This window comes from Glandiceps talaboti, chromosome 4 (genome assembly GCF_964340395.1).
Source record: "Glandiceps talaboti chromosome 4, keGlaTala1.1, whole genome shotgun sequence".
NCBI lineage: Eukaryota > Metazoa > Hemichordata > Enteropneusta > Spengelidae > Glandiceps > Glandiceps talaboti.
The window spans coordinates 26,244,772-26,272,384 of NC_135552.1; the positions used below are offsets into that span (position 1 = coordinate 26,244,772).

General features: G+C 35.6%; 1 protein-coding gene across 2 annotated transcripts; it reads left to right on the forward strand.

Moving 5' to 3' along the window:
- LOC144434673 (uncharacterized) lies at positions 1 to 25,673 on the forward strand. Of its 2 annotated transcripts, none has more exons than XM_078123176.1 (16): positions 1 to 135; positions 10,161 to 10,470; positions 13,765 to 13,833; positions 14,133 to 14,162; positions 14,544 to 14,729; positions 15,415 to 15,510; positions 15,946 to 16,066; positions 17,181 to 17,289; positions 17,690 to 17,783; positions 18,130 to 18,234; positions 19,092 to 19,206; positions 19,696 to 19,820; positions 19,973 to 20,060; positions 20,415 to 20,484; positions 21,046 to 21,283; positions 23,744 to 25,673. In XM_078123176.1, exons 2-16 carry the CDS (start codon positions 10,327 to 10,329, stop codon positions 23,786 to 23,788), a joined length of 1,635 nt encoding a protein of 544 aa, XP_077979302.1. In that variant the 5' UTR covers positions 1 to 135; positions 10,161 to 10,326; the 3' UTR covers positions 23,789 to 25,673. The 2 variants fall into 2 exon arrangements, with proteins under 2 accessions (XP_077979302.1, XP_077979303.1); XM_078123177.1 differs by lacking the exon at positions 1 to 135 and adding an exon at positions 5,411 to 5,566.
- Positions 25,674 to 27,613: the final 1,940 nt, after the last annotated feature.

Here is a 27,613-nt window from a genome sequence, read left to right on the forward strand (position 1 = left end):
GAAAAGCAGTCATTGTGGATTCTGGAAAACGCCCGATTTTGCTGAAAATTTTCCCCATGCGAGCAGATTGTGCAACATTTAGAAGCTGCAGCACTTTCACTAGATAATAATAGACGTTGCATTGACAAGATCGAGGTAGGTTATGCGTATTTTATGGTGGTAAATCGGATGTGATGATTTGTGCAATTGTGCAAGGCCACACTCAGTCTCCGATTCTTGTTATGAGCCGTGGTATATTACGAACCCAGGCTCTATTGTTGGGTTCGATGTGAAGAATCGACAACGCAGCAGCGAGAAATCACATCCGATTCCTGGTATGCATTCTCAGGAATTCACTCACAGTGTTGCATTCGGTTGAAATCGTTATATTTTGGCTTTTTCTTCGATGGAAATCCGTGGGTGTCACCCAAGGCCATTGGTGTATGTTGTTTAATGTTGAAGTCATGGCAAACGTAGCACACCGCAGAATCACAGAGTCTCGATACAATGAAACGTAATTTGCTAGGGGTGTCACTCTGTGTATTGTATATATTAACCCAGAAATGAACGCTCGTTCGATTCATTAGTGCAGTCACAGCGCCGCTGTACCACAGACTTGTGTGCGTTCTGAAATCACGGGCATACAAAAATTGACAATTTGAGAAAAAAAATCTGACAGCGAGGTAGCTGTAATGATGAGAAGGTGGATGAATATAACGTTAACATTACCCAAACGTTGTTATGTCAGTGATTATCAAGTGGGGTAGTTGTTGCTCGTTTTGTGGCTTTGTTAAAAGCAAATCCGAATTCTTCAAATGACACATTTATACTAGTACATGTACCTGTGTCGTGCAATTTTTAGTTAGGAACGAGTTGTCATGCATGCTGCCAGGCAAACAGAGTAACATTATTCTAACAGATGATAACGGTTTCATATAATTATAACTGAGTTTGATGAAGCAATAGTGTCTTTGTAATTATCATCATAAGTAATACAAACAATGAAAGAAGAGTAGGACAGTGTGTATGCATTAAGATAATAAAATGTACAATATAAAACACTCCATCATTTGGGACTGAAATTAAGTAATTGAATACCCTACTCAGAAAGCTGAATGGATAAATTTCACATGCATTGAATGGCTTTAAATGTATTAATTTCACAATAGAGCTTGGTTTTTGATGAAAGATTTTAGTTATTTTGTGAAAAACTGAGACCAAAAAGATGACCAGGATAGAATACAAATAATTTGATGTAGGTTGCATAGAAGTCAGTGGATCATATCAAAACAGTTAAATGTACAACAATATAAACAAAAGATGTGATGGATACTTGAAGTATGATGGACCATTTAAAGACAGTCATAGTTGTTTACTCTGTCTTAGGGGGTCTATTCCCTATATCTCCCTTGACTCCAACTCCCTAGCTTGAATGCAATTGTATTGCTGGTCTTCCAAACACCTAATGTTCAATTCTTTATATGTACACTGTCACTATGAACACACATCTTTTATTTTTACTTCTGTATGTAATAGATTAGTTTTTACAGCAAAACTCTGGCAAGCATGCAGACGTGATGTTTGTTCCACTAATCCGAGCTAGTTACATTATATTATAATTTGAAATAAAGTGCCAACCCATGTCTAAATAAATTTACATTTGTCAACAAAACATGAAAACTTTCTTTCTTTATCATGACAACATCTTATAAAAATGTGCAAATTTTTGGCATTTAGTATTCAATAATACTGATTTGTGGGACTTAAAATATGAACTTATTAATTTGGTATTTTTTGGTTGTTGATGACTACTGGTAAAACATTTATAGATGAATTTGTTGGTCACTTTAAAATGATGTATTCAAATGGTCTTATTAAGATGTAAATAGTATGTAAATGTATTTTATTCCAGGTGCCACTATAATCTATTGTGATTTTATGCTAATACTGGAAGTCAAAGTTGTCAGTCTTACTGTACTACTACTAAGTACATGTAAGTGACTAACAGATCAGGAAAAGTGCTATGGGTATTTTGAGTCATATAGTGGTTGTCTTTTGTACAATTTGTCACTATCGTCATGTTCTGTAGCATCATCATTTACATGTGTAGAGACTATGTAACTTTTATTTAGTTGTATAATTTGACTAAATTCAAAATTTTTCAATTTTTGTAAATTCACCCTAAAAAAACTTCACAAGAGGACTCGGAAAACAATAACAACTTTGGTTGCAAGTTTGAGACCAGAAAGGGAAATGTAGGATCTTGTGGCTGTTTTGATGTAAATTTTACAGAAAACGAAGTGTTTGGGAATACATGTATCATAGTATGGTTTTCATTATATAATGAGGACAATAAAAAAATTAATGAGCACTTTGCACCTTTGTTACTTTATTTAGGGAAGACACTGAACTAGTTTTGGGTTGACAGGAAAAATGAAACTACCCATAGTGATAGAGTTGAGGCAGTCAGAATCAAACACTTTTAAAATGTTTTGATTATTGACATTTTATATTGGTATCTCAATATGGCAGATATGGCTATAGAATGAAAGATTTGTTAATTTATTCAGTTCTCTTATGTAAAATATGAAATGTTCTTGTTTGGATGACAAAGTTAGGTGTATGATTCAAAACCTTATTTGATAAATTCAGTTACTATGGCAATGATGTAACAGAATTCAAAGGTATTCAAGTACATTTGAACTTAATCCAAGTAACTGTAAGTTGTTTTGCCCATTAAAAGTAAGCCAGAAAAAACCCAGCTATTGCATTTATCTTCATTAAAATTTGACTAAATTCCAGAATTATCAATTTTTGTAAATATCATTCTTGCATAAAATGATAATGAACTGTCTGATAAGTTTGGTAAAGTGTGTATGTTATACATGATGTATACATATAAATATAAAATTTAAGTTTGCAGTCCTTTGGTCCATCTCAGTGTTTGGCTCTAAAGGTCTTGGGAACGTAGTAACAAGGGTAGAAATGAGGAGGGGGGGGGGGAGGAATCTGGTACAGCTTGTATAGATTTACATCATTTTGCATCATGGTGACTTTAGTGAGAAATTGTTGTAAAATGCTGGAGGAACTTTTACCTACAATGTACATGTTCCTACATAATCACTGGTACATGTACATGGTAGAGAATCCTGTCAAATACAATGTACTTTGGGAACTTGGTAGAGAACCCTGTCAAATATCTAGGAAACTTGGTAGAGAACCCTGTCAAATACCTAGGGAACTTGGTAGAGAACCCTGTCAAATACCAAGGGAACTTGGAAGAGAACCCTGTCAAATATCTAGGGAACTTGGTAGAGAACCCTGTCAAATACCTAGGGAACTTGGTAGAGAACCCTGTCAAATACCAAGGGAACTTGGTAGAGAACCCTGTCAAATATCTAGGAAACTTGGTAGAGAACCCTGTCAAATACCTAGGGAACTTGGTAGAGAACCCTGTCAAATACCAAGGGAACTTGGAAGAGAACCCTGTCAAATATCTAGGGAACTTGGTAGAGAACCCTGTCAAATACCTAGGGGAACTTGGTAGAGAACCCTGTCAAATATCTAGGAAACCTGGTAGAGAACCCTGTCAAATACCAAGGGAACTTGGTAGAGAACCCTGTCAAATACCAAGGGAACTTGGTAGAGAACCCTGTCAAATACCCAGGGAACTTGGTAGAGAACCCTGTCAAATACCAAGGGAACTTGGTAGAGAACCCTGTCAAATATCTAGGAAACCTGGTAGAGAACCCTGTCAAATATCTAGGAAACTTGGTAGAGAACCCTGTCAAATACCTCTAGGGAACTTGGTAGAGAACCCTGTCAAATACCAAGGGAACTTGGAAGAGAACCCTGTCAAATACCAAGGGAACTTGGTAGAGAACCCTGTCAAATACCTAGGGAACTTGGTAGAGAAACCTGTCAAATACCAAGGGAACTTGGTAGAGAACCCTGTCAAATACCTAGGGAACTTGGTAGAGAACCCTGTCAAATACCTAGGGAACTTGGTAGAGAACCCTGTCAAATACCAAGGGAACTTGGTAGAGAACCCTGTCAAATACCAAGGGAACTTGGTAGAGAACCCTGTCAAATACCCAGGGAACTTGGTAGAGAACCCTGTCAAATACCAAGAGAACTTGGTAGAGAACCCTGTCAAATACCAAGGGAATTTGGTAGAGAACCCTGTCAAATACCAAGGGAACTTGGTAGAGAACCCTGTCAAATACCTAGGGATCTTGTGTAGTCTGTTAACTATTTACTACCCTTAGCAAAAACACTGATATTAAAGGTATCTTGGTAAAATGACTGGAGAACTCAGGTAGATTTTACATACAGTGTACTTGTGTAGTACAAAAAACATTGGTAGGGAACCCAATAAAATACATGGAGAATGCAGGTTGATTTGTACAGTTTGTACGTACTTATAGCCATTACCAAAATACTTGTAAACCACTGGTACATGTATATGCTAGGGAACCCAATAAAATCTGTGGGAATTCTGGTAGATTTCATCTAAAAAGTACTAACCCCATGAACAAAAAACACTGGTAGGGAACATCTGCAAAATACCATGGGAAAGTTTTACCTACATGTACACTGTTGTACTTGCAGCCATTAACAAAAACTCTCGTAAACTACTGTTGTGGTAGGGAACTCAGTAAAGATAACTGGTAGATTTGACATATTCTGGTTGGCCAGGAGATTGCTATGTACAGTAGCAATGGGCAAACAGCAATCATGAATGAGAAAAAATAACTTATTGCATATGTTGTTCTCTTGTATTCCAACAATTGTCTGTAGGAACGAGAATCTCAAAACTTTGCCTTTACGGAAGGCATTCAGTATAAATCTGGTGTTTTATAAGAGGTTTTAATATACATTGGAATGTGATGTGTTCAAGGCATTTCTTTTGTATTGAAAACCTAATTTAACTTTTTTTGTTCCTTTCCCAATGTCACAGTTATAGGCCAATATGATACATAAAAAGTACAGGTGAACATTTATTTTTGATGGGATATTCGTAGTTGAAAAGAGATGTCGCTAACAAAAGCAAAATGCAATCGAATACAACAGATTCTGTTCTGACAAATACAGTGTTCATAAAGCAGTTATAAGTTGTCTTTTCTTGGTATAATAATGTATGTAACATAGCATCAGTGTGTATAATCAGCAGGCGTGATGTCTATATATGTACAATCATACATGCCTGATGATTTCATGAGTCAAGCCCAGTGTATTTTGTTAATGAGAAAATCTTTTTATTTGTGAAAGTGAAAACAGTTTGTGGTATTTTTGTCGTGGGTTACATGCTTGTTAAATAGTGAGGATAGCAGTTGTAATGAGGGAGTATGATTGCATATGTATAGGCTGAGTCACCTTGAGAAGTGTATGAATGAGTAATAGAGCTGACAGGCTAGGCAATCAGCTAAGATGGCCGACAGACGACAGGTCAATAACGATTGTGAAAGCATGCCATATCGCTTAGTTCCCTCTCCTTCATGAAATCAAGAGGCTTGGTGAGATAAGGTCCATGTTTTGTTCATGACATCCTCTATGTTACATAGCTGTAACTCTGAACTTTTCCAAAGTAAGGACAAATTTGTTTACTCCAAACATAGTGTATGTTGTAGTACTATTGATGGTCTGTTGTAAGGCTGAGCTGTATGACATATTAGCCATGATGAATTGCTGTGCTGTTCAGTTATTGTGAACACATCCCAGGATGTTATCATCATACCACTTACTCAATTCATACATTTATTGATCATTGAAATTTATAGGAAGTTTACAATTAAAACTTCACTCAGTGTATAGAAATGTGTGAAAATTCCCACTGGCATCAAAATTACAATGAAAAATTAGTTATGCAATATTTAATAATTGTGACCAAAAATATACATCATGTATATGATATTGTGTAGGATCAGGAAACTACTGTGAAGTCTGTAAGTTCAATATCGATGTTATGTGATGTGTTCGTATGATGGATGATATTGTAGGTACATGCAACTTTAGAATTTCCAAGCATCACGTAATCAATCAGGGTATATGAGACGTGTAATTTATGATATCATTATGAAAGCACTACATCTATAGATTGAGGTTGACATTGGACAGATTGATTCATGTTTTTGTTCAGTTTAATGAACACTCAAAGTCAATTCTAATATAGAATGCATTATGTACTTCGTGAATTCATTTTAATAATTATCCTGAAACAAAAGGCAATATACAAAGCCTCTATATCCTTACTTGAGTCAGAAAAAAAAGATGAGTTGAGTTATTTAAATTAAAGGGTACAAGATGAGTTGCATGAATTTTTTTGGAAATAATTTCTGCCATATTTGAAAAGATACTTGTAGTTATAATTCCTCTTAATACGAAAAGTGTATTCAGCTGTCACTTACTATGGGGCACAGCTCAAAAACCTGGACCATATTCAGGCATACTGTTGTACGTAAACAATTTGATGAAGTAAGTTAGTATATATTATATATATTAAAATTTTGAGGAATCTCCAATAGTACTGTAAACCTAGATATTTCCACCTATACAAATTTTGCGATTTTACAGTCTTCAGCTAGTTTTCAAAGACTAATTTTTACCAGACTGGTACATTGTGTTTATATACAAGAAGGCAGTTTAGTCACTACTTGTTTTTGCATTTTTGTTTTCTAGCGAAGTGGAAATAAGTGTTTAGTGAAAATTTCTGGGTTTACAGTATTTTGCCATTAATGAGTGTAAGAGCAATGCCAGGAGATGATTTGTAATGTCATCAAAAACAATGACATGAATTGACATTAACATTACCTGTATACTAAAATATTTTAATTGAGGTTACAATGTATATCTATACTATAGAAGTATTTGCACACGGGTAAACTGTTTATGATGTCAACCTGTGCCACTTTCCAGCATTGCCTAACAGTCTTTGGAAACTATGCAAATTAAGGCACTCACTTCTCCTTTTCTAAACACTACTATTCTGTTCACAACAATGTAATGAGAAATTGATGCTGTTGGCAGATAGTACATACTTAACCAATTCACCATCAAAATATGGAAGTTGTAATCCATGATGATGTCACAATTAATTGATGGGGAATCTATGTTGACAGATTACATGCATAATGAGTTTACACTGGATTCCATTGCCAACCCAGTAATAATACATTGTCTGCATCAAAAACATAACATGTCCAAATATGTTAACTGTGAATAGATGTACCATTTACATGTATTGATATGTACATGTATACTGGTATTCTATTGTTTGCTTTTGTACATGTATGGTATGTATGTCTCTAGACTGTCTATATCGTGGTCTGTGATCATGCTTTGCTGTCTCACTTACCACTTGTCATAATTCCCCGTATCAAGTCGTTATTTGTGGCACATACCCAAAGCTAAATCATAAGTTTAATTTACATAAATACATATATATTATCACACATCATTTGTTACATACATGTAGAATACTTTGTTTTCTCACAAATCGCTTGTTGTAATTCCTGTTCCTGTATAATCAAGTTATTATTTCTGCCACACACCACAAAGCTGTTATCATATTTTTAATTTACATAATTACATATAGATTATCACACGTCTAGACTCAGTTACCCCAAATGTCACTGCTGTGACTCTTCTATGAGACCACTCAAATGAGTCTAGGAAAACCACATTCTAACTACCCAGCTCGGATATATCTCTGTGAGCAGTGCATGCTGGGAAATACTTCATGTCCAACATTGCACACCGAACGATTTCGGTATGTATACCTAATGACAGGTTGTCACTTCTCAAGCAACTGATAGTGATACATCTTATTTACAACAATCAGACCTCGTAAGCCCATTTTTATGACTCGAAAGAAATGTACTGTGACTTCCAGTGCGGGGTAGTTGGAACGTGGTTTCCCCGGACTCTCGTCTAGGTGGTTTCGAAGAAGAGCCCCCAGTGGTGAGAGTCTTGGTAACCAAGACTAACACATTTCCTGTGTTGCATACATGTACATGTAGAGGTGTCTGTTCATCCCAGTTACATGTGTTCATTTACCTAATGACTTCATTTGAATAATCAAGCCGTAATCATAATCACTATCCATTGGGACTTATCAGCAGATGGAATATTTTACAATCATAATAACAACTTGATGCATGAATTAGAACAACAGTTAGTGAGACAGTGAAACAAAATCACAGACCTCGATGTAGACATGCTCGGTTCATGTCTGTAGTGTAGCTTACATTGGTAGCTTGCCTCGATGGCACAGACTACAGAAAGTTTACAAATGCATGTAACACTATACAAGGTAAACATAATGTTATATATATGTAGTATACATGTATATAGTAATACTATATTATACTACACTACTATATACATAGACATGTATATACTACACATATATGTATATAACGTATATAGTGTACGTGTACATACATGTACTACATGTATATATCCTGTACTTTCCATTTTGCCTTCAAGCTGTTCAGACACTGAGTGTGAGATACCGGTAGTACATACAGATCTATGTTTAGTATCATTTATGACAGTTTTAAACAGTTGTGTTGCATGACAGCCCAACCCAGGTGTTATTGACAAGTTATTGTCTCCTTAGCAATCATTACAGCACATCTAAGAGAATGTCCACAATTCTCAAGAGGACATCAGTCTATAAGTTTAACATACATGTGCCATGCATTGATGTCACCCCGTACATGTGTGTTAATTAGGCCATAACCCAGATATTTACACTGTGTATGTAATGGTACAAAGCCTACAACTACTCCATTACAATCAATTAGGTTAGCAATGTCATCAATTCTTGTCCAATGTGATGGCTCATGCATTGTAGTTACTAGTGATGTCATCAATTCTTGTCCAATGTGATGGATCATGCATTGTAGTTACTAGTGATGTCATCAATTCTTGTCCAATGTGATGGCTCATGCATTGTAGTTACCAGTGATATCATCAATTCTTGTCCAATGTGATGGCTCATGCATTGTAGTTACCAGTGATGTCATCAATTCTTGTCCAATGTGATGGATCATGCATTGTAGCTACCAGTGATGTCATCAATTCTTGTCCAATGTGATGGCTCATGCATTGTAGTTACCAGTGATGTCATCAATTCTTGTCCAATGTGATGGATCATGCATTGTAGCTACCAGTGATGTCATCAATTCTTGTCCAATGTGATGGATCATGCATTGTAGTTACCAGTGATGTCATCAATTCTTGTCCAGTGTGATGGATCATGCATTGTAGTTACCTGTGATGTCACCATTCTCGACCAATGGTATCATATATTGTAGTTACCAGTAATTTCATCAATTCTTGTCCAATAGAAACCATAGCTAATGGTGATGTCATCAAGTCTTGTGCAACAAAGATTATGAATAGTCATGATGTCATCACTTCTTGAATGTGCAACAGTGTATGTGTATATATTTATGATGCCATCAATTTTTGCGAGTGCTTCAGAAATAAGGCTGTGACATCATCAGTGCTTCACAATAGAGATCTTGGTTACGAGTGATGTCATCAATTGTTTTCCAACAGACTATTTGTGTCAGTTCTGTTGCATGATACATGTACATGTATGGTATATCAGACCACAATTTATATACACATGTAACATGTACGTTTTTCGTATCTTACTGCAACTGTTTATGTATTTCATAACTTGTACCATTTCATAATACAAAATAATAAAACTGTCTCCAATGATAATATTATTACTCTACTAAATATCTTTATTATGGTGGCCACTGTGTAGCACCTTTGTGTTCTAGTGAATGTTAATTAAAGCAGGAGGAAACTGCATTGTTGTACTAAGGGAAAACATTGTTCTGTCAGATCCAGCCAATTTAAATATCATTCTTGTTATGTACAGACATGGTTCATTTAATAAAAGCCAGCCATGCATGATGGCTATGCAGGTACAATGTACGTTTGAACCCTGACTGTACAGAGGTGGTAAAACTTAAAAGGCAAAGGAGCTGACTGATACAACACCTACTATATGTAACTCATCTGAAACATATCAAAATAGAGTGTGAAAATGTGGCTGAAAACAACTCATTGGAAGCTAAGGATGCAAACAAGTTTCAAACATTTGCTCTTTTATAAATGAATGAATGAATAAATGTTAAGTTTGTTCTGTTTTCTTACAGGTGTGTGCCAAGAGATAGAAGAATTGTAACACATTGAAAATAGTGATGTCTGTACAACAAGCCAAGTGTACTGCATACAAGACTGTGTAGCAGTAGTTGTCTAATTGTTTCTTAATCTCTGTAAAACTCATATGTTGAAGATCTTGTGCTATACCTAGAGACCAATATGAGTGTTCCACCAGAGGCCAGTGGTTATGATGATGCTAAGGCTGAAAAGCCCTCCGGCAAAAAACAGGTCACTGTTAAAGTGTCTGGAAATGAAATGGCCAAACCTACTAACAAGAACAGGAGACCAGTTCAATCTGACCTAGTAAGTTTGACAGATTCAACTTTTGCTTCTTTCTGCAAATGTACATGAACATTTTTTTCTCTAGAACACATGATGGCAGGACTACACCAAGTATAATGATAAGAATCATAAGAATACTATAATTAGAAATTTATTTGTCAAAATTTACTAGAAATACATGTAGTTTTTACATGATAACAATTGTGTGCCATCTATGTAGAGAAAATATAGTCAGAATCAGATGAAGAAAATGAATAGGTAATACTATAGTCATAAATTAAAAAAAAAAAAACAATGGGGAGGGGGAGGGAGGGGAGATTTTAGCTCTGTTACCTGCATTAAAAATTTGCATACAGCCTGTCAAACTCTGTCTATGTATCTATAACTGACTACATGTATGATGTGTATGTAAGCAACATTATATGGGGTGGGATTTGGAAAGTAAGGTACGTGTATTATAATATGCAATTTGTCATGTGATGATATGATTTGTCATGTGATGATATGGAAAGTAAGGTACATTTGTACATGTACATGTATCATATGCAATTCTTCATGTGATGATATCATTCAAAGGTACTTGTACATGTATGTCTTTTTGTTGTTGGCCCAAGTAGTAATTTTTATATTATTTATCTTGACATCGTTGGAGATAAAATTGATCTAACTTCATTTTACTGTGTTAAAAGTAACACCTCAACACACATTCATGTGATTGTAGACAATTACATGTATAATGTGTTTTAATTGACTTGAGGTTCAATAACTATTAATTTTTTATATATTCAGTTTTCTTACTACGGTAAGAGAAATGTCTGTATCCTGTTGATACACATACATGTATGTCTGTACAGTGTGTATGTACTTCTTGTATGTATTGTAATAATAGGGTAGTAATGTGTCTATAATGACATCCTGTATAGAGTGACCTGCAGTAAAGGATAGAAACATATTTGTTATGTAATGGCCAACTGAAAAAATTGTATGAATTCAAATTCCTTTAGCCATTGTATTTCTTTTATTAGCCCTGGGGAAAATGTAGTGTGATGATTGCACTAGGCAAAAGTATCCCTATGCGCCAAGTATTTGATTGCTGTAACACAGACAAATGTGTACAACTTAAATGTTCTATTGCAAAACAGGAAATACGGTTGAAAATTCCACCAAATTGTGAACTCATCAATATCGTTCTAATTTGCATGATTGAAGTGCAAAACAGAGTCACAATTTAATATATGAAATTATTTTTGATGAAACTATTTATGCCTGTGCTCTACCTGGGTATTATGTTGGCAGGACAGTACAGAGTTAAAATCTCCCCACTTCTCCTGTATGTGAATGTGATGATACAAATGTAGTTGATAAAGAATCAGGAAGGTGTAAAAACTGAATGTTGGATTGGGATGGGTAGAAAGGGGACTGTTTTGTAGACTGTAATGTAACATTTCTGTTCAGTGTGACTGTCCTTAAATTGACATCCATTGGCTGTTAGGTTTCAAAAGACTTACAGGAATATGCAGACATCACTGTACGTACATGTAGCTTCAATACTTTTCGATATCCAAAATTTATCTCATTGAATCTTTCACAAAGTGTCTGAAATGTTTTAAATCAAAAGTGAAGGGCAGGGTTACCTTATTGGAGCCACATGTATTTTTGATCATTGCCTGGGGTGTTGTACCAGAAGACACACATACACACACCCACACACATATTTTATCATGGGTCAATGATACAGCTGTACATGATGTCAGGAAGGGTTGTCAAGATACGCCCAAGTAAACTATAATGTATAGTACTGCTAAAGTGAAAGTATATGTAATAAGATCTCTGTAATAGCTACAAACTTGGCAAGAAACTATGTAGTAAATGAATAATGTACATGGGTATGGTTTCAAGCATTGCCACCATGACATTTACAGCTTAAATGTATGACATTTTACCACTTTTCAGACAGCAGAATGTTTTGATTGAAAGGCCAAATACTTAAAAACAGATACCAGTGTAAGGAAAGTTCACCTGACAGCACAGCAGGACTCATTTGACTTCAGTGCTTGTTAGTTAGATTTAGCCAAGTGAACTCTTTCAACTGCAGTTTTTCTATTGATATCCATTGGTCCAACAGACTACCACTGTGTCAACATGGGTATAGATGCAATGTTTAGCTATAGTTTATATGCCCAGTACTACCACTGTATCAACATGGGTGTAGATGCAATGTTTAGTAGTCTATATGCCCAGTACTACCACTGTATCAACATGGGTGTAGATGCAATGTTTAGTAGTCTATGTGCCCAGTACTACCACTGTATCAACATGGGTGTAGATGCAATGTTTAGTAGTCTATGTGCCCAGTACTACCACTGTATCAACATGGGTGTAGATGCAATGTGTAGTAGTCTATGTGCCCAGTACTACCACTGTATCAACATGGGTGTAGATGCAATGTGTAGTAGTCTATGTGCCCAGTACTACCACTGTATCAACATGGGTGTAGATGCAATGTTTAGTAGTCTATGTGCCCACTACTACTGCTAATTTCTAGCCCTTTCACATGTTGTTTGTAATGCTTCACTACTCAGATTTTCTTAGTGATCCACACAATTTTGTGTTAATAAAGCAGCAGGCTCTCACAAACTTTAAATTTTAGCAGTAGAATTTCATAGAAAGACAGTTCCTTAAATTTCTGAAAAAGATTTCAATGTACAGTATAAACACATATGATAGTAAATCCATGCATTCATGTAGGTATAGAATAATATTTTACATGCTGCAGTGAGTATTACCAGCCATGTCTGAAAACAAGGGCTTGAGATCTCTAAAAAATCACCAAATTCTAATACTTGGTACTTCCAATCCAATATCATAGTTTACAAAGACATACTAATTAAATACATTGTTGTTTGTCTCTATAATTGATTAATATGTAAAATGGCACAAACTGAGATTGTAAACTCTACGTGTACATAGGTGTTGAAAACGGTAACGTCAACTACATGTACTAGTGCTAGTTTTGAGGTATAAAATTTGTCCTCTGTTTGTCTTCACAGTTTGAGGGTTTCTTAAACTGATTACATAAATACATACATATTAAAATTAAGTCATGGAATCACACATGAAATATTTAAATAGTACATGTTTGAATTCTGCCAATGGCAAGTGATGGTTAAATACACTTCAGTAAGTAGAATTCTACAAATACCCTATAATATATAAAAATTAATTCACCCCACCCTGCTCCCGTTAGTATAAACATGATGTCCTTTTCATTTTTGTGTCTAAGAGTAAGAAACACTATCTTTTATTTCTTTACAGGATGTAAATAAAGAGTTCTTGAGGTGCAAAGATCAAGGAGGCACAAGACTTGATTTGAGTAAATCTGCTGTAAGTTCATACCATCATTAATCTTTTCTCTGTTTTATTGAATTCGTAAAAACCAAGATAAATGGTTAAGAAAAAACATGACTGTATGGAGGAGCCCTTTTGTGATTTTACACTCTTTCTTTATATACAAGACTTGAGTTAGATAAGAAGGATGATAGTTGTATAATTGAATAAAAGCAAATAAAAGCTTAAAAAATAATTTAAAAAAATGTACAGAACATATACCATATAAAAAACTGTACAGAATATATATAAAAAATCGATTTCTATAATTCGTTAAAATGTTTTTCTGTTTATAGATATCAGTTTTGCCAAGCTCCATCAAAGATGTAAGTATTGGATTTCTTACATAATTCTACTTTATAAATGGTGATAGGACTGATGTGCTGCAGGGCAGGACAGGGGTGGGGAGGGGATGGGGCAGGGCGGGGCGGGCAGACTTGTGTGTGTAATGCACCTGTTTGTTTTGTAAATGATTTGTCTGTGATTGGTCTCAATGTGCATCATTGGTAATCAGTGTGTCCTCTCTTATCAATTACACAAAACTCTTACAAATCTGTTTCATAACCCCCTCACCACCACCACCACCACCACCACCACCACCACCACCACCACCACCTATGTACGTTAATCATACAGAGGTTCTATGTATGTGATATGATCCTTTCTCTGTGTATAAAACCATTTTTTTTTTCATGCATCTCTTGTAGCTAACTCAGTTAGTAGAACTCTACCTCTATGGAAACAGATTACAATGTCTGCCTTTGGAGATTGGTTATCTCAGTAATCTTCAGAAGCTTGCATTGAGTGAGAATTCCTTAACCTCCTTGCCAACATCATTAGAACGACTAAAAGCTCTCAAAGTATTGGATTTGAGGCATAATAAACTAAAGGAGGTAAGAATCAACGATACTATCATCATTTCACTAAATTTGATTTGATTTTGTGTGGGCACATTGACCTCAAGAAAATAAGACTTAGTTGAACCTTGTTAGTACAGACTTAGTTGAACCTCGATAGCACACTTAGTTGAACCTCGTAGTACAGACTTAGTTGAACCTCATTAGTACAGACTTAGTTGAACCTCATTAGTACAGACTTAGTTGAACCTCGTCAGTACAGACTTAGTTGAACCTCGTAGTACAGTCTTAGTTGAACATTGATAGCACAGACTTATTAGAACGTTGGGTTTCTGCCATGTTTCAAAAGTGTTCTACCATCCTTGAGCTTTAGTAAGCTTTGAATGACAATACATAAAGAGAAATGGCTGATCTCCCTAATGTCCATGTGTTGATATGTTAAATATTTGTAAACATAGAAGAGTATGTTTCAATGTTGAAGATATGCATTTGATATCATTATGCAAATCATGAACATTATCATGTTATTGATATGTAAATTGTGATGCAATCTAGCCTTGCGATCTAACAGGTTACCTGTGGAGAACATTGTATTTTAAATGTATATAACTTACATGATGTGGCCCAATCACTTTCTGTTAATAATTCTCTATATCAATATTTAGGTAAGTTATCCCAGTAGTGTTAACTGGAGATTGTGTTCTTTATTTCATTTTCATAGATTCCTGAAGTTGTGTACAAGTTAACATCGTTAACTACTTTATTCCTGAGGTTTAACAGGATATCAGAAGTTGGAGAAGAACTTTCCAGTTTAATAGTAAGCTGAATTGATTGATTTCAAGTGTCTGTTTGTATTAACCATCATTGCATGTATGTTTCAGTCCATGTATGATAGGCTTTACTGGACATGTGGTATATTTACTTACCATCATGTATTACTATTAAGTGTACCAGGTATTCACTGGACATGTGGTATATTTACTTACCATCATGTATTACTATTAAGTGTACCAGGTATTCACTGGACATGTGGTGTATTTACTTACCATCATGTAAAGTGTACCAGTGTTCATCACTCATGTCAAGCATAAACCTATGTTAGTAGCTTAGTTGATACATGTGTTTTAAACCATACATTGAAATACTACAATGCACACTGCTAGTTGTGATAATGTCCAATATGCCCTTTTCTGTTGTTCTACATGTTTCAAACTGTGCAGGGGCATTGACCCTTGTTTGATTTCTTTTACAGAACCTAACCATGCTGAGTTTACGTGAGAATAAAATCAGAAATTTACCCCAAGGCATTGGCAAACTTGTCCACCTCATAAACTTTGATGTTTCTCACAACCACTTAGAACATTTGCCTCAAGGTAGGTTTTGTGTTATTTGATTCAAACCATACAAGTAAAGTTATACTTGTTCTCATTAGTGGTATTATTGGACAGATATTGGTGATTTGAAGAAAGGTCCCACAATTCAAAAAGGGCTCTCAAACTTCATGTGACTTACTGTCAGGCAATCATGGAAGTATAACAATGAGATTTGCTAGACTGGAAGACCAACTGTTGCTGTCAAGTGTGTCATTATGTTTAGAAACATTTGATTGATGTACCTTTAGTTGCCAGGTGTGTTCTGCATCAGTGACTAGAAGTGTGTGGAACATAACATATTAACAACACTGGGGCAAATTCACTCTAAAAGTCAGAATCAAATTCACTGAGACAGAACTTTAGAAAGAAATATAACAGAATTAGGTGTCACATGCGTACCATGAAGTAACATTCATCTTGTACCCTGTTGTTAGCAAAAAGGAAAAAGTACTAGTGTAGATAACAAAGTAAATAGACTCTAAACTTAGATGGAATTGAATTGAAAGTTAAATTGATGTAGAGATATGAAGTAAGTACTATCACTAATGTGACAGTGTCAAAGTCCTCATGTTGATTTCATCAGTAGGATTTTGAGATCAAAGGATATGTAAATTATTTGAATTGATCAATTAATGACTCCTTGAAAGGACTTGGAGTGATTTAATCTTTTTATTTGTTTTTGTCTTTCACAAACTAATAGTAAAAATATTAGTTTGAAATCTGTTATAAACAGATGTAGTAGGGGGTGGGGGCAGAAGTGGGGATGGGTGTTGTTGATGTTGTTGTAGTAAAGTATTGGTATGAACAAATTGAGTGTATATTTTGTTGAACGATATTATTGCCTGGTGTCTTTTCTCTCGAAAACAGGTCAAATTTCAATACATGTCAGTGGTGAAAAGTGAGTCAGATGCAAGTAGAATAGCCTTTGTTTTATTTACAGTTAGAATTAAATCCCTTTTTGGAAATTTTAATCTGAGCAGTATCAATGACAAGTATTCAAGGAATGGTTAAGTGATGTCTAACGTTACCTAACACAGTCATAACACTAGATTTAAATAATAATGTACATAGTTTTACGCAAATATACACTTACAATTTTGTTTTTTCTGTACAGAGATTGGACAGTGTGCTCAGTTGTCATCACTGGATTTACAACACAATGAATTACTAGATTTACCAGATTCTATCGGTAATCTCAAGCAGCTTAGTCGATTAGGACTAAGGTGAATAATTCATTTATTTTTCAGAATTTAGAGATTTTAGAATTCTTATTACAAAAGCGACAATAATGAAGGAAAATTTTTAGGATACTTACATCAGCAGATTTATAATTTTAAGCACTTATACCGATAGGTTATAGAAATATAGTATAAGTCACATTGAGATTTTTATACCAAGTCAATTTGTTTCATCATTTTAATGGTAGATATTGTTTTTTCTCAATTTTTTTAATATGACAAGAATATGTTTTGATAAAAAGTATTTCCTGAATCGAAAGCCAGCCCAGTCTAAATCTCACACAAAGTAATGATAGTTATAACCCCGGTAGTTATGAATTTGATTCAACCCAGACTCATTTACCATTTTTATATTTCATGCATATTTGCTGTTTTTTCTCTCCAGATATAATCGTCTGCAGGCAATACCAAAGTCGCTGAGTAACTGTGTTGAAATGGAAGAATTCAATGTTGAAAATAACAACATTTCTACTTTGCCGGTATGTGTGGCATGAATGAATTGTTATTGAGACCTGTATGCCCTCTTGCTACAGTGTTTGCGCAAAGGTTGGGAACCCTGGTAAGGGGAAGGGTGAAAGGGGTAACAGTTTCATAGTTTCCCATATAATCTTACAATTAGTTTTGTTTGGAAATGTGGCACTAAAATGACTGGGGAACACCAATAGATTTGACCTACAGTACTTTCTGACTCTCAGCATTGGTCTATCCCTTATGTACTGACTGAATTGTTTTAGTTAGAAGACTATTACATGACTCTCTGTACATCCTATCTCAAATTTGTCATCCTATCTGGGACAATAACTATGTTTGTTATGTACTTTACAGGAAGGACTACTCTCTAGTCTTCAGAATCTCACCAGCCTCTGTTTGTCACGGAACAACTTCACCTCTTATCCCATTGGAGGTCCCTCTCAGTTTGCTACTGTATATGTAAGTTGCTAACCCAGTACACATCTAGCTGCTGTTAGTGCCAGTTACATGGTTTAACAGAGGATTAGTTGCATATTATAATGAGAATGCATTACACATCAGACCATTATCATTACATGCATACACATCAATGACATGTAGAGAATTGTGTTCAGCTAGGTGTTCGAAACACAAACTTAAAAGACAGTGGAACATGTACATGTACTCATTCACATCTTCTGTTCAGAAGGCTGAAGTCATGCCATTGTTTTCTGAAGTTAGTAACATTTTATCTTGCAAAGTAGTACCCAAAAGAATAATCCAACACTCAGTTCACTGTTATATTTCTGAACTCTGATATCAAAATTATGACATGTAATTGAAGAAAAATGACAAAAATTTATCACATATTTATAGTTACCGTTATGGTACATGTAGAGTATACATTTGATGTTCGAATGTCTTGTACAGAATACATGTATTAATTATGAATCCCATAATTGTGATGCTACATGTATATAACACATGTAAATATTTGTATCTAAGCCTCTCTATATAGGTTACATGCTTTAGGCTGAATTAGGGTATTCAGTTTTCTGGTATTGATGTAAGTAACTCATGTAGATGTACCTATGCAACTGTATAGTAGGATACTCAACTTCAAACATTTCAATGAGTCATAACCAGTGTCATATGGTTGGCACAAGAACAGAAATTTATTTCAAGCAGCAGAAGAGAGATTAATTAATATATCATAACTGTTCTTGACAGTTTGTATATAGATGGGATATTGAGCAATGTCATTCATCATGGCTGCAGTATATTATATAGTTTGATAACTAACACTTCTCCTGTTTATTCCTTTTTTTTTGTTTCAGTCAATAAACATGGAACACAACCACATAACCAAGGTTCCATTTGGAATATTCAGTCGAGCAAAGTGTCTGACGAAACTGAATATGAAGGAGAATCAGCTGACTGCATTACCACTAGGTATTAATAGCTTGATTGCTTGATTTATTGATTGATTGATTGATTGATTGATCTATTTATTTACTCATTTGTTGACAATGCCATGGCATGCAGTGTATAATAAAAAGTCTATTCAGCTTGGCCATCTACTTTTACATCCCTAACTCATTGGTCACAGTCATCAATTCCTCATGTTGAAACTATCCAGGGTGACATTAGTACAACAGCTTAAGTGTTCTTCAGTCATGTTGATGTCACTGTTGTGTCACTGCCAAAAGCTGGCTTTCCACAGTTGTATCAAAAAATGGCCATCTACTTTTACATCCCTAACTCATTGGTGACAGTCATCGGTTCCTCTTGTTGAAACCATCCAGGATGACTTTGATTCAACAACTTAGTGTTCTGCAGTCACGACGATGATGTTGATGTCACTTTTGTTAGAATTACAAGTTGTTCATCCCTCACAATCATCAAATGAATGACTGTGATGACATTGTTTGTGTTTGCTAGATGTTGGTACTTGGATACACATGGCTGAGTTGAATCTGGGGACAAACCAAATCAGCAAATTACCAGAAGATATCCAATCTCTGGAGTCACTGGAAGTATTAATACTTAGTAATAATTTACTCAAGGTAAGCTTAGTCTAGAACATGGTATTCTGAAAAAAATCTGTCCATATATACACACAGCCTGTTTATAAAATCTCAATTTTCTGTAGATCACCAAATAGTCATTGGATATTGTATATAACTTTCTTCTTCTTTCTGACATTTCATGAATTCAGAAATTGCCACGAGGCATTGGTAACTTACAAAATCTGAGAGTTTTGGATTTGGAAGAGAACAAGCTGGAGTCTTTGCCCTCAGAGATTGGTAAGTACACTCCATCCTTTGCCAGTTAGGTTCAAATTGATATCTGATTAAGTTATATCTTCTAGCTTGGCAACCAATCAGGTTCTACATGATATATGCAGGAAGAGATAATCTAACTTGGTAACCAATCAGGATGAACATTACAGAGATAATCTAACTTGGTAACCAATCAGGATGAACATTACATCTGCATTTTGTTATCATCTAACTCTGCAACCAATCAGTTTGGACTTCACACAAGTGTTTTGTTATGTCATTTAACTCAGCAACCAATCAGAATGTACAGTTACCTTACACCTACATAAATGTTTTATCATCTTATTTGAATATGTCTTTCTCTTGTTGTGTCACTAGCTTATTTACGTGAACTGCAAAGATTGGTGTTGCAGTCCAACCAGTTGACAACTTTACCAAGAACCATTGGGTAAGTGTAGAACCATTGAACATAGCATATACTACAGACAGACAGAAATGATAAATTTACCTGAACTTGTTGCAACTGCTTTTACCTAAATACAGAGCTAAAATAAAAGTAGTTTCTTTACAGGTCTCATTAGACAATGCAGCAAAGTTTGTCTACAGTCACATGAAATCAGACACGATCACTTTCTTTGAATAATGGAAGAATGAATAAATGAATGAATGAGTGAGTGAATGAATGAATGAATGAATGAATGCATGAATGAGTGAGTGAGTGAATGAATGAATGAATGAAACAGCCATATGCTGTATTAGTTGTGTGACCTACATCTAACATATTGGTTCTCAGATTAGTATTATCAATACTTAATTTTATTGATGACATTTTTGTTACTTTGAAAAGTAGTCAGTAGAAATTTGATACCATAGTTTTCTTGTGTTTTACAATGTACTAATCAAGGTTGTTCATTCTGAACTCCCAGTTATATAAACAGTTACATGACTTTGCAAGGTGTATTCTATTGATATCTGATGTTAGGATTGTGTTTGTTATGGTTCTTTTCAGACGACTGACAAACTTACAGTTCCTCAGCGTTGGAGAGAACAATTTGCAGTCTTTACCAGAAGAGATTGGAACTTTGAGTAACCTGGAACAATTGTATTTAAATGACAACCCTCACTTGCACTCATTACCATTTGAGCTAGCTCTGTGTTCATCACTTCTGATTATGAGTATTGAGAATTGTCCGTTGAGTCAACTGCCACAGGAGGTGGTTGGTGGTGGACCTTCCTTAGTTATACAGGTAGGGTTACATATAACTTTGTATGCATGCTGTCTGTTGAACCAGCTTCCACAGGAGGTGGTTGGTGGTGGACCTTCTTTAGTTATACAGGTAGGCTTACATATTACTTTGTATGCATGCTGTCTGTTGAGTCAACTGCCACAGGAGGTGGTTGGTGGTGGACCTTCCTTAGTTATACAGGTAAGGTTACATATTACTTTGTATGCATGTTGTCTGTTGAACCAGCTTCCACAGGAGGTGGTTGGTGGTGGACCTTCCTTAGTTATACAGGTAAGGTTACATATTACTGTGTATGCATGTTGTCTGTTGAACCAGCTTCCACAGGAGGTGGTTGGTGGTGGACCTTCCTTAGTTATACAGGTAAGGTTACATATTACTGTGTATGCATGTTGTCTGTTGAACCAGCTTCCACAGGAGGTGGTTGGTGGTGGACCTTCCTTAGTTATACAGGTAAGGTTACATATTACTGTGTATGCATGTTGTCTGTTGAACCAGCTTCCACAGGAGGTGGTTGGTGGTGGACCTTCTTTAGTTATACAGGTAAGGTTACATATTACTTTGTATGCATGCTGTCTGTTGAACCAACTTCCACTGAAGGTGGTTGGTGATGAACCTTAGTAATGCTAAAGACAGTGGAAGGATTTCCCGCTGCTGTCTACAGTTATGCAGGTAGGCTTACATATTACTTTGTATGCATGCTGTCTGTTGAGTCAACTGCCACAGGAGGTGGTTGGTGATGAACCTTAGTAATGCTAAAGACAGTGGAAGGATTCCCCTCTGCTGTCTACAGTTATGCAGTTAGGCTTACATATTACTTTGTATGCATGCTGTCTGTTGAGTCAACTGCCACAGGAGGTGGTTGGTGATGAACCTTAGTAATGCTAAAGACAGTGGAAGGATTCCCCTCTGCTGTCTACAGTTATGCAGTTAGGCTTACATATTACTTTGTATGCATGCTGTCTGTTGAGTCAACTGCCACAGGAGGTGGTTGGTGATGAACCTTAGTAATGCTAAAGACAGTGGAAGGATTCCCCTCTGCTGTCTACAGTTATGCAGTTAGGCTTACATATTACTTTGGATGCATGTAATGCTCAATGCCTCACATACTATTGCATGTCATAAGTTAACTTGGGGGATTTGTAGTGTAAAGTATTAGTGGTATTGTTTTTGACTATCTTGCCAGATCTTTAATGAATGGATGGTGATACTGAATTTTTGTCAAGGGTTATAGTAAACAAAATATGATTACCCCAAGTATGTTAGTGTTTTGTGATATAAGGGGTGGAAAATTGTGATACAAGGGGTGGCAATCTATGCAAATTTTACCAGATCCCACATCTATTACTTTGGCTTCCCAACCTTATTACTGTAATAGTATTGATGAATGATGATGACATAAACAGAAAGACACCTAGCATCATTGTGTCCTCAGAACCAATTTGTGATGCCGCTGATGTACAGCAATTCCTTCTGACTTGGATGTTCCTCTATCCGATATCATGTGGTGTCTATCCCATATCACGTGGTGTCTATCCCATATCACATGGTGTCTATCCCATATCACATGGTGTCCATCCCATATCATGTGGTGTCCATCCCATCCCATATCACATGGTGTCTATCCCATATCACATGGTGTCTATCCCATATCATGTGGTGTCTATCCCATATCACGTGGTGTCCATCCCATCCCATATCATGTGTTGTCTATCCCATATCACATGGTGTCTATCCCATATCACATGGTGTCCATCCCATATCACGTGGTGTCCATCCCATGTCATTAAGTCACTAAAATTCCAATTTGTATGACTTTGACCCACGATAACATTTTTAATCCTTTAGTTGAGGACATGCTGCTGAGATAGCATCAGCAATAGACCTAGTGGTCAGCTGTAAATATGGAATTTGTCATTCTGATGAGGATCGTCATCAGTAATAGACCTAGTGGTCAGCTGTAAATATGGAATTTGTCATCTGATGAGGATCATCATCCAAGACCGATTGAAAGCTCAGTGCTAAAAAAACTTTGAACTACTTGTGTGTTATGACCTTTGTAAATTAGTAATAGACCGGTTCCAAGATGCATTGCACGTCTCTCCATACACTGCTATGTATTGTGTACATGCTGAAGGGTTTGTATGCTCTATTCAGGATGGTTGTAACCTTACCATACCCTGGGTTCACATGTAAACTCACTCTCTGTCATTTATAGTGTTTAGTCTTTGTTCTATAAAATCACTCATAATCAAAGAGGTCAACATGTCTTTCCATCATTTGCTGATGAAAATGTTATTCCAAACGTAATAAAGACAAAACAAGATTAAATGTAACAACGTAAGCAATGTCCTCTCATGCAATGCATCTTGGAACCAGGAAATCGACTAATGGCAGTTTAGTCCACATGAAAACATTTAACTAAACTTGAAATGACTGGATTATATTAATTTTTTATTGTAGTATTTGAAGATGCAAGGTCCCTATAGAGCTATGGTCAATCTGTAGACCTGTAGACCTGTATTAGTAAAGATTACACCAACAACAATACAGCTGACGGACTGTAAATGATCAGAACTTATTGTATGAGCAAATCACACACAAAAACTGGGATCCATGCAGGAACTGTACGGGACTGGTTAGCAAGGACCAACACTTGAAAATTTGGTTCTCTGAAGACTTGGTGAATGATTTGAAAGTTGAACTGAAAAAAAAAAGATGAAAAACAAAAAAGACAGATATGATGTGAATTACCTTGACCTTGAGATTTACATAAGTGATGGAAACAAAGGAGTTTTTCCAAATGGTAGTCCAGGAATAAGAAGAGTGAGAAAAAGACTACAGAATGTAGAAACTTGTATGGTTTGATGTCTGTTGAAAAGATGATATCATTCATTTGCTGATGATAATGACAAGAAGACATTCAGATTTCATGGAGTTGGGACAGTGTTTGCTGCAGTGATCAATACAATGGTGTACATACTGTGATGTATCAAAAACTAATGTTGTGATGAGTGATGTACTGTCATGCCAATTTCAAATCACAATTATAACCAAGTCTTGATAAGCCAGCTCAAATGACGACTGACTGAACTTAACAGACTAGTAGCATTCATGACAAAATTTTGGTGACAACTCTAGCACATGAAACTCTAAATTGGAGAGTTTTTTTTTTTTAATTTCTCCTCAGTATACAGACAAATTATACAAATGCTATGAATTAATAGCCAACAGTTTAGTGCTCAGAATATGTATAACGAGAACCATAAACAGTTTTGAAGACTAAATGTAGTATGTAGTGGAAATGAAATCTAGAGATTGAAAGGAAAGTATGTAGTGTAGTAGTTATCACTTGACTACGTCCTCCATCACTACACAAGAAGTTTTCCAGATGGATATTAGTACCAGTCAACTGCTACGACCGTAAACCGTGGTGAGGAATCAATAATTTATGTTCACTGATGACAGATGTGAAAGGGTGAATAATACTGGATTTTTAGAAACAAAAATATTTAAAAATCAAGAGCGCAAATAATACTTTTCACATCCTTCTGTTATATGTTTATTGACAATATTTAGATTGTTTTTGTGTATACTGCAAAGTGTTTGTTGAGTTTGTGAGTAGGTTTTTTTCCAAAGGTGCCCTCCATCCAAACAACCTAGAGTGTGTATTGTGTGTATCATATCATACAATGTAATAATGACATATGGCTAATTTCATGTGTTTGTACTTTGTGGCAGCATAAAGCTTATTTCAGACAAAATATTCAACAAGCAAGATTATTGGAACTTGATAAATGTCATTCTGATAAGAATAGTCTCAATGATCATAGCGTATTTAAAGAGAAGTATTATTTCAGATGCCATTTATACAAATACAAAGTTTCAGGAGAATTTAAAATAAGGCATTATGACGACAATATAGTCCAGATTTCCCCTGACCATTATCATTTCGTGGGCTTCTTCCTGTAATCATGGGTAAATTTACAATGATACCAAAAACCTTTTCTCCCTGTAATCGTGGGTAAATTTACAATATACTGTACCACAAACCTTTTATCATATGAGCACCAACACTTCTGCATTCCTCACTTCGACGCATTCTGTTGATTGTGTTTTCATGAACAACTTGTGTAGATGTCTTCAGAATTGTGTTATCCTGCCACCTTTACTGTTGGCCATTCATGAATGTAGTGATCTGAGGACCGTTTAAGTGACAACATAACAAAAAAAACCCAGATTTAGTAAAAACAAAATGGCAGATTATGAATCCTTCACAAACAGTGAATATGAAATATGATTAAGCATTCACATGTATGATCATGACAAATTTGAAATCAAATCTACTTAGGGGGATGTATATTAAGGCAAGCAGATGCCATGGCAATCATAGCTGGAGGTGGGGGTGGGTGGGGGGGGGGGAGGTGGGCAGAAATTGAAGGAAGGCACAAAGGGAATTTATTGATGAACAAATAATTGAATACATAAATATGAGTTTAATGGGAAATCAAATTGTTTGCTATTTATAGTATTTTTTGTAGCCAGTGTTATTAGATGACATGACTGTACAGAACTATGTGTGTCTCCCACATCTCTATGTACTTGTAGTAAACAGAATTGTGTACAGTACGTCTCCACTAGATCCATATAGCCCAAAGTATTATATACTCTACACTCTAACATTTTTTTTACCTACATCTCAACCAGTAATATTTTTTTCTAACAGATGATAACTGATATTTGTTTTTAATACTTTAAGTTCTCTGTAGGTTTCATTTCAATATTCAGAATGTCTTCTTCATTAGAGGACACAGTCAACAGATGCCATTGAACGCTAACTTACTGTACATTCAGCAGACATTACATTGGATTCTACGTTAAGAAATAACGGCATGTATGCTTTATGAATATGAGTGCGTGTTATATCAGACTTGAATTTTTTGAGAAAAGCCAGTCAAATGACGGCAACACAATTCAGTGGTTATATAGCTATTGGCAGTAACATAAGTTCTGTTGGTATATACACATGCTGTTATTTGTGGTGTAAGCAGGCTTGAAAAAGTCCAAATATAACAGGTTGTATTTTATGATTACTTAGAAGTCTTTATTGGCCATTCCTATCCTGTCACTCCCCATGACAGGTTCTCTTTTTTTTTGGTATGATTTTCTCCTGTTAATGAAAAACATAATGAAACAAACAGAAAACTATATATTAGTGGGTTTTGTATGGTGCATTGTTTTTAGTGGTGCATATGTGTTTGGATGTTTATATATCATATGTTTCCATGTCAGCCTGGTCTTGCCACCCATGGGGTGTCATACTAACCCTCTAATCAAAACTTCATTTTCAACTTTTAGTAATTTGAAGAAAAAAAAATAGTTTATTTTGAAATGGCTGAATCACTTAACGTATAAAAGCATACCTAGATTTGTAACGTGTATCTTGTAAAATACAAAAGTTTTATTGCTCCCCCCTCCCTATGTGTATAAATGTCTCTCACTTTTATTAAAAATAGTAAAGCTGGTATTGTTAGTTCTCTTGCCAGACTAAGGAAGGAAGGAACAAGAAATGGCAGTGTTTATTATAATACATATGGCGTACATTTTGTGTGAGGCTAGCAAATTAAGTTACTGGGGATCAGCTGTTCTGGTGATCAGCTGTTCATGTGTCAACACACCTTAGGTCTTTCTTAGCTGTGAAAGTGGATGTAGTAATTATATAGCAAAATTATAAAAACTGAGGTAATGGTAAATTTTATAAGAGTACCTTCCAGACAAAATGACGTGTTTGTGTGTTTGTGACTTTCTTTCTTCTTCCTTCAAAATGCTATCACAGATAAACTGTTTGTGTGACTGGTTTCTGGAGATGTAACAAAATGTCAATCTTTGCTTTACTGCACCACACCACACAAATAGTTGCCCCATAGCTGATCATGGGTATGGGCTTTTCCTCCCCATGTGATATTGATTGGGGTTATTAGAGTTCTCATTTTCATAACAGTTAGTTTCTGCTATTGTGTGAATCACACCAACGCGATGTACATTTCCATAAATAGTACAGCTAGTGTAGTGTATGATCAAATCCAAATTGTTGAATTTCACTGTAGAAAGTAAATTATTCCTTGCTGTTAGTCATTGATGGCAATTTCTGTCCATTTTATACAAGATCAGAGCAAAATGCATTACTTCCTTTCAATGTCAGTGTTGAGATACTGACATTGTTTCATTTCATTCTCTAACATTTCAAGTGTGAAGGGGAGGGGAGATTTCAGCTAAGGATGAAAGGGAGATGACATATAGAGTAGGTAAGAGAAAGAGGTTTGTGCTCTCTGT

Coding starts and splice junctions, on each gene's coding strand:
- LOC144434673 (XM_078123176.1), top strand. CDS start 10,327: ATGAGTGTTCCACCAGAGGCCAGTGGTTATGATGATGCTAAGGCTGAA. Junction 13,834..14,132: donor TTGATTTGAGTAAATCTGCT/GTAAGTTCATAC, acceptor TTCTGTTTATAG/ATATCAGTTTTGCCAAGCTC. Junction 18,235..19,091: donor CTCAGTTTGCTACTGTATAT/GTAAGTTGCTAA, acceptor TTTTTGTTTCAG/TCAATAAACATGGAACACAA.